At 35.0% G+C, this 11,964-nt stretch overlaps 1 protein-coding gene across 2 annotated transcripts in view; it reads right to left on the bottom strand.

Moving 5' to 3' along the window:
* Nucleotides 1-404: 404 nt before the first annotated feature.
* LOC101488223 (calcium-transporting ATPase 9, plasma membrane-type-like) overlaps nt 405-11,964 on the bottom strand; it is a 15,012-nt gene continuing 3,452 nt past the window's right edge. Inside the window, exons 10-33 of one of the 2 annotated variants that reach the window (XM_004486527.4) lie at nt 11,890-11,964; nt 11,740-11,811; nt 10,298-10,381; nt 10,100-10,182; nt 9,899-10,007; nt 9,746-9,801; nt 9,586-9,628; nt 9,403-9,486; nt 8,696-8,833; nt 8,318-8,383; nt 8,116-8,214; nt 7,758-7,868; nt 7,271-7,438; nt 6,956-7,015; nt 6,606-6,770; nt 6,307-6,423; nt 4,585-4,683; nt 3,666-3,803; nt 3,485-3,585; nt 3,369-3,414; nt 1,797-1,925; nt 1,269-1,376; nt 1,097-1,188; nt 405-839 (exon numbers count right to left, since the gene is read on the bottom strand). The exon at nt 11,890-11,964 is cut by the window's right edge and continues 1 nt beyond it. In XM_004486527.4, coding sequence (XP_004486584.1) covers nt 734-839; nt 1,097-1,188; nt 1,269-1,376; nt 1,797-1,925; nt 3,369-3,414; nt 3,485-3,585; nt 3,666-3,803; nt 4,585-4,683; nt 6,307-6,423; nt 6,606-6,770; nt 6,956-7,015; nt 7,271-7,438; nt 7,758-7,868; nt 8,116-8,214; nt 8,318-8,383; nt 8,696-8,833; nt 9,403-9,486; nt 9,586-9,628; nt 9,746-9,801; nt 9,899-10,007; nt 10,100-10,182; nt 10,298-10,381; nt 11,740-11,811; nt 11,890-11,964 — 2,349 coding nt within the window. In that variant the 3' untranslated portion in view covers nt 405-733. The remainder of the gene's footprint in view (nt 840-1,096; nt 1,189-1,268; nt 1,377-1,796; nt 1,926-3,368; nt 3,415-3,484; nt 3,586-3,665; nt 3,804-4,584; nt 4,684-6,306; nt 6,424-6,605; nt 6,771-6,955; nt 7,016-7,270; nt 7,439-7,757; nt 7,869-8,115; nt 8,215-8,317; nt 8,384-8,695; nt 8,834-9,402; nt 9,487-9,585; nt 9,629-9,745; nt 9,802-9,898; nt 10,008-10,099; nt 10,183-10,297; nt 10,382-11,739; nt 11,812-11,889) is intronic. The other variant, XM_027331498.2, reaches the window with a different exon arrangement.

The raw sequence follows: 11,964 nt of genomic DNA, 5'->3' as shown, positions 1-11,964 counted from the left end.
CACATTGTTGGCATGACATTACTAAATAGAGTTATAGAGGATACATACATTTCTAATAGACTCCATGAATTTAAGAGTATCGCATTGAAGAAATGCTAACAGCGGAGTCTTTTATAACATTTTTCTTAATTATTGAATGAAACTTGTCCATTAATTAGAAGGGGTTTGACCAAACATGGAAATGAGATTTATGTCAAGTCTATTTTGTCAAACAAAAAAAAGTCTATTAAAGAAATATTATTAACATTCTTTAACATTATATACTATACATATTAAATTTTTTAAATTCCAATTGCTGATAATTCAATCACAAGTATATAATGACAATACACGATGAAGTGTCATTTCTCAATATATGGAGACGTCAATTACGCAGCAAATGGTATGGAGGTTGGCAGATTGAATTGAATCAGTTCCAAAGTGAAAATTCATCTGATTAATTTACCTAGCAATTCAAATTTAAACTTAACAATTCACATTTGAACTTAACAATACACATTCCAACAGGACTTTTGACAACAGCCCACTCCATCCCACCCAAAAAAAAGGGAAAAGTGGTAAATGCATTGTTCACTTTGCCATATGTTTTTGGAACTTGTCTAAAAATGATACAATTGCTATATATACGTTGAATATACATTATGTTACAAGGCTCAGCTCAGCGATATGTATGGTTACATGTCTGTTGGCCGTTAGCTTACTTTGAATTGCATGTGATAAGTTTGGCAACCTATTATGCAGTACGAGACTTCTTCAAGCGCCTGAACACCTTCAAGACGCACCGTGACAATGGTGTTTTGGGAACTGGAATAAATTTTCCTACTATCGCAAGTGGCCAGCTGTTGGAAGGCAAAAAAAATCAGCCGGTTAGTACTCGGAGGCAGGGCCAGGGCCAACCATATGAAAGCTACTAAATTGACTGCAAACTTGCACATGGAATTTTTTTTCACATAGTAATAATGCTAAGATATATTTAGAGGGAAGAATGATTATCGATTTATCATATTGTAAAATGATTATCAATATGGCTGGCTAACCATGAGGGTGATACTCTCAAAATCGTCATAATCAGCCTTCTGCAGTTGAGTGAACTAACCTGAAAAGCCCAATACAAAGACAAGCAAGCCACTGCTTCCAATCAAGCTTCACTGTTGTCGTGAACTTCCCAAGGAACTCGATGATGATTATCTATCAATTTGAAATAGTGTCAAAGATGCACTCAAAATGTTGAAACAAAACAAATAAATAAAAGAATGATGCCTATTTACCTGAAGTATAAAGGTCGTTCCAACAATTCCCATGAAGAGACGGTTCTTAGTCACTCCCTTGAAGACATTCTTTCCTTCTGGCTTTCTAGCATTGAATTCATTGAATATCTGTCAAACATTATAAAGATGTTAAATATGAATTTGATGAACTAACTAGACTATAACATTCTTGCAATTGTATTGGGGGATAATATCATTTGATTATTCCAAGCCTTGTTAGACATCTAATAGTTGAATAGAATGGAATGAAATGAAACAAAATGGAGTGAAATGGAATAAAGTTACCATTTCGTTGTTTGGATATTTTTATGAAAGAATAAAGAAATTAAAAAGCCGACTCTATCCCTTTCTATTTCATTATTTTTAAACAATGGAACATACAAGATTCCATTTCTTTTCCTTTCATCCACTCAAACAGAGAATAAGATATCCTGGTAGGTGAGAGAATGAAGAATGGTTTGATCCATCAATCCCTGAGAAAGCAGGGGCATGACCAAATATCTCATATTTTCATTAACATGTACTTACTTGGCACATGACGAATGCGTTGAAAATTAAAGTATTCTTCACTTGTAAGATACGTGTCCTAGAATCTTGACGAAGAAAACTTTCACCACCAAAGTTAAGAACCAGAAGAACAATAATTTGATAGAGAGCCTGAAATGCCAAATTGATTACTGTTAAATAGTCCGATCTGAAAAATGACGATTTTAAAAGGTGTCTATATAGAAAAAAAATATTATACCTATAAAAATATGAGTCATTTATATGTCTAATGAGATCACACACCTTCTATTTATAATGATGCTGCAATAATTATATTCAATGTCTAGAAAATTGTATTGACTAGGACTGATAACAATTAGCCTAAGATGTTGTACAATCAAGGAATAAAAACATACACTGAATTTTAAGACTGCCCCTCAAACGAAAACTTACTGCTTTAAGCTTGTTACATCAAAACATTTTATCAATTGAAACAAAGTTTGATAACTGTTGGACTAGTTTGAGAAGGGAAGGCACCGTTAATGATTCATGTGTGGGAAAAGAGTCACCACTGGATTGATCGTCGGTGGGAATAAAAGACGCCATTAATTGATTCATATGTGGGAATAGAGTCACCACTGGGTTGACTGTTGGTGGCATAAAAGAATTGTCTAAGAAAATGGTACATTGTCCTTGAAACCAAGTTCTCACAGCAGCAAATACAATGCAGAAGGGGGAGTCTAAAGATTCATATGTGGGAATAGAGTCACCATTGGGTTGATCGTCGGTGGGAATAAAAGGATTGTCTGAACAAATGGTATCTTGTCCTTGAAACCAAGTTCTCAGTGCAGCAGATACACTGTAGAAGGGGGAGTTGAAAGATGAGAGGTTGTTGAAAAATCACCAAATGATGAAAAGACCCGCAGAAGATGGCAGAGGGGCATCTGCGACAGCCGGAGACAGGTGCACGCGCTCTCGCGTGCGGATTTGGTGGAGGTGTGTGGGACCCACACGTAGAGAAGGTGGACGCGGGTGTCGTGTTGATTGGCGATGGGAAAAGCACCGTTGTGCTCGCCGGAGGATTGCACGGCGGTGTGTGGTGGTTTTGGACGACGGGTCGCACTGGGAAAAGGGCAGTTGGTGTTGGTACAGCTGTAAGAGTAAAAAAGGACAGAACAGTGACAGCTGGGGTAAGCACAACTGTGTTCGAAGGTAAAAAAGTCACCAGAAAAATGCACAGTGACGGCAGCGCTTTTGAGGCAGCTGTAGTGGCGTGGCTGGTTGCTAGAAAGGCAGCCAGAGTTGACTGCGACTAATAATTGTATGAAGACAAAAACTGAAAGACTGAAAGGTGGTGCTGCCGGTGGCATTTGCCGCAGCCAGCAGCGGTAGTGAAGTACAAAGGCAGGTCATAGAATCAGAACTTGCTCTGATACTATGCAAAAACATGAGTAATTTACATGTGTCTAATAAAATCACACACCTATTTATAATGATGTTGCAATAATTACATTCGATGTCTAGGAAATTGTATTGGCTAGTACTACTAATAATTAGCCTATGATGTTGCACAATCAAGGAATAATAAAAACATACACTGAATTTTAACAATACCTGTACGAACAAGTTCCTCCACATGATATTCGTTATAAGAGGTTCCCTGAAAGCCAAACATAAGATCATATTAAGCTTAAGCTGCATATATAGTGAGGAAGCCAATCAATCCAAACCTTCGGCCAACTGGTGATCTGTGCATAAGGCTGTCAGTTGGTGGCTCCGTAGCCAGAGCAAGAGCCCCAAGTGTGTCCATAATAAGGTTGACCCACAAAAGCTGTACCAAAAGCATATACATCAGAAAATATTCCTAGTTTGAAATCACACACATACACACAACTAAAGAGGGTGAGGTACCTGTACTGCGTTTAAAGGAACTTCACCAGAAGATACTGCTGCCACAACATTTATAAAAAGAGCAGCAACATTAACAGTGAGCTGGAACTGAATAAATTTCTGAATATTTGCATAAACAGAACGTCCCCAGCGAACAACCTATACAAAGTGAAACTACACATCTTAGACAATTTAATTTTCACATTATTCTAGTTGCACCTCTATCCTGTAATATGTGGAGAAATATAAATACAATTACTAAATTGGTGCAAGTGGTGGATGCCAATCATGACTAAAAAAACTGCCAGGTTCTAGTTAAGGATTGCGAGTTGTATTTTTTTATATATCAATACAAGTCATAGTTAGCATAATGATTTGTACTGTTACCATTAAAAAATGCAAATCCCAATTTATATAATTCAGAGACCACATAAAAATCATAGTTAGCATAATGATTTGTACTGTTACCATTAAAAAATGCAAATCCCATTTTATATAATTCAGAGACCACATAAAAATCTTACAAAATTCATGCGAACCAAAATGACTGGTAAGCACCTTTTAAAACATTTTCAAAAATTCAGAGACCACATAAAAATCTTATAAAATGTTATGATCTATTAGAAAATCCACGAAAAGTTTAGACCGATGTACTTAAGGAAGTCATACTTGTATCTATTTATCTAGTAAACATGACATATAACTAATTATGGAGTGTATATAATAAATATAATGGTTCTTGAGTTGATTTACGCACTCAAGCATAAATAGAATAATCTGTCTTCCTATTTTTCACAATTAACATAAAAATATATGTAGAGATACAACAGCAAAAGAAATGCATACGACTTTTTACTTGTCCATATGAAGTGACCAATCGCAGACATATCAAGAAAAAAAAAGACTTTATATAAACATGCTAAACTGAATAACTAATTACCTTTACTACTGATGCAAAGTTATCATCCAGGATTATAATATCTGAGCTTTCTTTTGCAACTTCAGTTCCTTGGATGCCCATAGAAAGACCAATATCTGCCTAAAATGCGAAATAGTACAACAAGATATCAACTATAATAAGAACAATATTATAATTGTGTAAATTTGTGAGACCAATTTAAGTGATTTTATGATTTGTACGTTGGTATGTCTATGTATACAGTTGAAATTGAATGAAGAGAGAAATATATGTTTTTTAGGTGAACCAAAAATTACCTAGAAGATATCTCTTAACTGTCTGCCAACTGTGAAAGATCTTGGTTGTATGAGTTTTTTAACAAATAAAAATTCCCCACTATAGCTTATGTTGTAATATGCATTTATGGTTTATATGATTTTCGGAAAAAGATATGATGAAAACACCAAATCAAATTGACCTTTATAATAGAAATATTTCTCTCTATCTCTTTATGATCATGCACTGAGACAAAATATTTCTTCCAAATCAGTGTCTTTAATTTGATTACATCATTTGACTAATTTAAGGCTCAAACCCAATCTCATGTTACTCTCTTTAGCTTTGATTCGGTACAACCAATTGTTTTTCAAGGCTCATCTCCCCTCCAGTAGCTCAATGAGATCATATGTGTGATTCTTCCATATCATAGTTGGCCATAGCTTCTTCATAGCTTTGCAGTTCCTTTGTTTTGTAAATGTCACATATTCATTTGAAAAATATCTAGTAGATGGATGTCTCTGTCTGGTTGATGTTCGTAGTTGAGGTTATCTAGTAGGTTTTGCCATAATAGTTGTGTATAATTAATCTTTGTGGATTGCTCTATTAAACACCTTTAGCTTGTGTTTGAATAGATCATCGGCTTTATTATGATTGGTCTTGATAGATTGTCCCCCTAAATCATCATGACATACCATAGGGGATGACTTCTGATTACAATCACTGTTTAACCTTTGACTTAGGTTTCTCAACTTGTTTGAAGTATTCAGTTGTCTGATCCTCAAAAAGTATGACATCTCTACATCTAAAAATGTTTTTGTTCAAAAGGTCCCAAATCGCTAATCAAACTTGTATCTTTGAGATCCAAGGCAAATAGACTTTTTGGTCTCTGCACCTTACACAGGTTATTCATAAAAGGAAGCTGTTTTTTCTTTGCAAGGATGTCAAAACTCCATACTTAAGTCACCATGAACAACATTAGCCTCAACTTTGCATTTTGCATAATCTGTTGAATAAGGGGCCAAGCAACAATGAAGAGTGAACATAACACTGTATCTTAATCCAAATCATTAAGGCTTTGCTATGTTCTCTAATTATATCATCCTCATTTAGCTTATTTTGTGGACTTTTTCATCACTCACACTTGGCAGACAGTTATGCTTCCCCAGAAGTACTGTGCTTTATCTCCAAATAATTGGGTCAATTGTCAATAGCTCTCCCTCGGGGTAAAGCCTCTACGGGTACTGGGCTTCATCTCTAGATACCCGGTGGTTAGTTAACGCTATTTTTGTTAAATATAGGATTTAAGAACCAAAATTGAATAACATTCAAATACAATTAATCTTTAAAAACATTGCATTTTTTAACTATAAAAAACATATTTAAGTCAACAAAAAATCGTAATATTTCCTTAGACTAGTGTCAAGTAACGAATTTAATCTTTGAAATTTTCAATCTGAATACTGTACATCCAAGAAATGTACAGACCTCGTGAAGAGCAGGAGCATCATTAGTGCCATCTCCTGTGACAGCAACAACTTCACCTCCTTTACGCAGTGCTTGCACAAGCAAAAGCTTGTCATTTGGAGAAGATCTTCCCATCACCTATAGATATTTTGAAATCAAAATTATATATAATTGAACCCCAAGAGATTTAATATGTGCTATGGATCACTAGCTTGAACAGCATTTCTTTATGTGAAAATAATTAGTAGTGGATGACTAACACTCTCAATTACTTTCAGCTAATGAATATACCAAAAAATCAAAATGAAGGAACCACATACAGTTATTTTCTTAGCAACTTGTTCCCTTTCCTGATCAGATAATTGACGGAATGTCTTTCCTTCAATTATAGTTGGCTCAACCGCATCTTCATTTGAAACCAGTATTCCGCACTCCAAAGCTATTGCTTTTGCTGTTTGAAGATTGTCCCCGGTAACCATACGTACCTATGGGTTCACAGTTCACACACATGCAATTTGTTAGAATCCTTTGATTTTACATTTTGGACAAATACTCATGCGCGTTTCGAAGTCAAAAGCTACGTTCCAACATTGTCCTCTATGCTTTCGATGAACTGCAATATAAATATGGTGATATCTAATTGTTCAATTTGATCAATATGAAATTTAACCTTAACACCAGCCTCAGTGCATAATCTCACAGCGTCTTTGACTCCAGGGCGACAAGGATCCTGAACATTCAGATCAACGTATGTTAGAAGGATTATACAGGGTTAATTTAAAAGCACAAGGACAAATCAGCACTAAAGAATAATTTCAATCTCACAATTTGTAATTTCATTAAAAATTTGTGATATTTAAAACTATATTAGTATCTACCTACCTATATATATAATGGTTCAGGACTAAATTGTTCAGATAGTTGCAAGTTATGGGTGACAGACAAATTTTTAATACATTACAAGTGAAAAAAACTTGCCATTTACCTTTATTCCAACAATAGCAAGCAAAACAAGCTCATGCTCGGGTAAGATCCACTGGTCTAAATCCTCCTCCTTGGATGGAATTTTGTCCAATTCGTATGATCTGTATGCAATAGCAACACAACGCAAGCTCTGAGCAGCCATGTCATCAATTGCCTTCTTTAAGAATGCCTGAAGATTTTTAAATGAATATTATTCATGTAGGAAAATGCTGAAATATTATGAACAGCTATTAGTTGCTATATTTTTGGTAAAATAAAAAAGTAATACCGATATATAATTGCATACAATCGAGTGGCTTGACACAACTCTAACCTCATTAATATGAATAAAGTTATTAGATGGTAGCCATATTCGGTGTGTTTGTCGGTGTTTAAGTTTGGGTTAGCTATCAACCAAAAGAAAATGTTCTTCTAATTTCCATTTGTTCAGTTCAATGATTTTAATTCTCTCAACAAACTTTCTACAGCTTGAAGTTGTTATTTCTAACCTTCTCTTCTTCAATAGATTGCCGTTGACCATTTGAATCAAGATATTGTGTACACGTTCCTAGAACTATCTCAGCAGCTCCTTTCCAATGTATATGCACTCCAGAGTCCACCTTCCAAAAAAATTACAACAAGTGTTTCTGATTAGCATATGAAAGTCGAAGGAAACAACATCCAAATGATATTATATATGATTCAATAAATAGCAAAGGAAACACAATACACTTCTAGAAATTAAATAGGTTCAAAAGTGACCAAAAATATCAAAAGCACAATGGGATGGATATTTAAGTCTCATAAAAATTATAGAGTGCATTAAATCTAAGGATGAGTCAGTAAACAGTTTTATCAAGTGATTACCAGTTTCACAGCAACACCACCTCGCTTTTTCTCCGAATTAAAGGGGAAGACATGGAGAATTTTTGAATTTGATCTGATAAGTTCAAAATTCATTCCCAACTGCCATGAGGATTCAATGAGTTTAGTTTCAAATAAATACATTAGTCAAGGAAGAGAGAAGAACATAAAAAACAAATAAAAGGAAAAAGATCATGGAGGGTACCTTCATTGCCCAAGATAGAATTGCCTTCTCAGTAGGAGATCCTGAAACCTCTGCCTCTCCCCCATCCTACCAAAGCAAATATGGTCACATAAAGCAATGGTAATAATGCTATGATTCAAACATTCATGAAAGAGTCCCAGGAAGATTTGTTACAGATCATGTAGAAGCTAAACAAACCACATACTATACTAGAAACTGCGATTGCATGTCTAAAAATCACAAAAATCAAGATGCTGTTCTCAATAATAAATCCAATCAAACCATGAAAGGGAACATAAAAGGGAATCTTAGATGTAGTTATTAAAATAAGTGCCAAATATCACAACATAAAAGGGAATCTTGGATGTAGTTATTAAAATTAAGAAAGACGAGACATACCTTAGGGACGAAAATATTGCCTGTTGTATTTTGCGCTATGCCTTCATTGATTAGAGATAAAACTTCTGGATGCAATTTTGACGAGTCATCTGGTGGATTTAATTTCTTCTTCCCAACATACGCCTCAACTACAGTCATCTACAATTCCAAAAATAAGCAACTGTCACGTCCTGATAATTCAAGGATTCTAAATAAATTAAAGGAAGAAAACGCATACAACAAGCACCATGGAGTTGAGCAGAATGAACAAATAGCTTGTAAACCTATTAGATAGATTACGCCTGTAACAAAATTATGGGCGTTGCTAACTAGCTTGTAGCTCATTTGGCATATGATATGAGGTTCAATCCTTTACTATGCCATATTTCATTTATATTACCCACGAGCTTGCACCTCTAATTGACCCAAAGAAAAAATGAAGTTGGAGACATTGTCCGCACAAGAATGGCTCTATCAAATAGTTTAATCTATGAGAGTAGTACTTTTTAATAGTTACTAAAGAATCCATTTATTGACCAGCTGTTCTATTTTGATTTTGAGTTCCTTATCTATTTTTCCATGTTAAATTTAAATGCATAATGTATGCTTCTCCCGAGCATATTGCAGCCTAGTATTTGCCACCGAAAACATAAATGAAACATAAATGATCTCATGTAAATTATGGCATAACTCCTCTTAGACTATCCAATCCCGATCACGGAACCCACCTGGTTTAAGGTCAAAGTTCCAGTTTTATCACTGCAAATAGTTGTAGCAGAGCCCATAGTTTCGCATGCTGACAACCTTCGCACCTGTACCATTGTTAGAATAATTTTAACACTAAATATGACAAATAGTTGCAAAAATTACAAGAATATTAAGGTGTTGTTAGAGAATTATAAGATACTTACCAAGGCTTTGTCTGCCATCATCTTCCGCATTGAGTATGCCAGGCTGTCATGAGAGTGGTTGAGATGTAAATTACAAAGATTAGAATAAACAACATCAGTCGGCTTAACGTTGGCTACATCTTGTGTTGCACAACGAAATAAACTAGTAACATATACTCACGTTAAGGTAACTGCTAAAGGCAAACCTTCTGGCACTGCAACAACCACAATTGTTACCTGCGCGGCTCTACATTTAGTTGAGAAAAACTATGACAAAAAATTAAAGAACCAAAAAAATAAAATGCAGTAAACATAAATCAGAATTCACACTTACTGCAATGGTAAAAATTTTGATGACCCCATCTACAGCATCGCTGATACTAGTCTCTCCGGCAACAAATTGTACTTTTCCATCTAAATCTTTCGTATTGCCAGAAAAGTATCTAAAATTCCAAAGTCATTACACAGCTAGTCAAAGTTCGCATCGAGCTTGCATTAATAAGTTAGTACATCCAAAAGAGAAACTTATGTTTACCTTCCCAAGAGGACTGCAAGCACAGCTGCAGCTACTGTAAGCCCGACTATACCAATAAAAGTTGCTACTCCGTTCAACCGTACCTATTACATACCAACAAAAACAACAAATTTTAACACACAATTGAGGTAGATTTCTTTAAGGTACAGCCAAAGCAATAGCCTTTTCTTTCTTTGTTTTGGATTGGACAGGGGAAACCTGTAACGGAGTCTCTTCTCCTGTATCCTCTGAGATAGTTGCCATCAATAATCCCCACTCAGTATTTATACCAACACTAGTTACCTAAATATTGAAGCATAAAATGTGTCAGGGTAGAAGCATTGTAAAAGAATTTTTTTACATGAGCTTAAATACCAAAAAAACCAAGGTAATTAAAATCATACCGGACTGGCCGATTCAACCAATCTAATCGGGAACCAAACAAACATAAATTTCAATAAAACACGTGAATCGCTCTGTGAAAGAACCTCACAAAAAACTGTAAACCAGATAAAAACTGCACAAACCGGTAAAAACCATCGTTTGTCCGGTTTTGAACCACATATATTTTTTTAGTCAAAAAAATACATGTAATGGGCTTGACTTGTATTTCAGAACACACTCAGTTTATATAAACATATGATGTCCTCCTATTTGCTTTATAAGTGTCTGATGTGGGACCTTTTCCAATTGGGGAAAAGATGACCAAACTCTTAATACAGACTTGCATTTGTATTTTACGGGAGACTTTGCTGAGGAGCTGTGAGTGCTGCCTTGCTGGATGTTGTTGTCTGGTTGGTGTGAAGCTTGATGTAATGATGGAGAGGGTCATCCAGACTCTAACAGCAGCTTGTGGATTCTAGTGTGATAACATTTTATTGTTGTATAACAAAATAGGAATTGTTGATGTTATATAAGTTGTTTAGTGTTTGGTATAATGTTGGCAGTGGGTGGGTCGAAATGGTGGCTGTAATTGTTGCATTGCAACAGTATACATGGAAGGGATATTGAGGAGTCAAAAACATGGACCAGTTTGTTACATGGCCTGGCTTAGTACAACTTGTGCTACTATATGTATATATTTCTTCATTAATTAATATTTTTACTCAGTTTATGAAAAAAAACAAAATAGAAGAGGATAAAAACGTAGTTAATATTACCTATAAGGAGAAAAACAAGTGAAGAAATATAAGGAGAAAAACACCAACTTCCATCAACAATTGTTGTTACTTGCTTTATATACTATATGAAAAATTAAAAAATATATATAAATTTATTATTACCAGTCTGACCACGGTCAGACCTATGAACCTTGAACCGGTACATGCACCGGCTCCATATCCAATCTGATTGTGATTACCTTGATAAAAACAATAACAACAAAGTCTTTTCCCACCAATTAGGAGTCAGTCATATAAATCATACGATACCATGATGTCATATAAATCAAACGATACCATGATGTCATATACCACCTCATGTTTAAAGATAAACTACTAAAGAAAATATTAGCATGCATGCTGCTAAGAGCAGAATGCAGCAACAAACTTTATAAGGCGGAAACCTTGTGCACTATAATTATTCAAACGTTGAAAACAATCACGCTGTTGCTCATCAACTAACAATCAGACTAGCAGAAATAATATAATTTCATATTGTACCAGCATAGATCCAACTCCATCTGCTACTTTGCAACCTGACATTAAAAATGGTGCTTTATGATCCTTGTGAACCTGTAGAATACTTATTGCTTAAAATTCGATAAGGATTAAAAACTAATAAATAGGTCCTAGAATGCATGAACAACATACAATCTTGCTTTCACCCGTCATACTGGATTCATCAATGGCAAGTGAGTGACCAGTAATTAAAACTCCATCAGCAGG

The sequence above is a fragment of the Cicer arietinum genome, unplaced genomic scaffold (assembly GCF_000331145.2).
Source record: "Cicer arietinum cultivar CDC Frontier isolate Library 1 unplaced genomic scaffold, Cicar.CDCFrontier_v2.0 Ca_scaffold_5863_v2.0, whole genome shotgun sequence".
Taxonomy (NCBI): Eukaryota; Viridiplantae; Streptophyta; class Magnoliopsida; order Fabales; family Fabaceae; genus Cicer; species Cicer arietinum.
The sequence above is the reverse complement of the archived record's forward strand: the minus strand, read 5'-3'. Positions and strand labels throughout refer to the sequence as shown.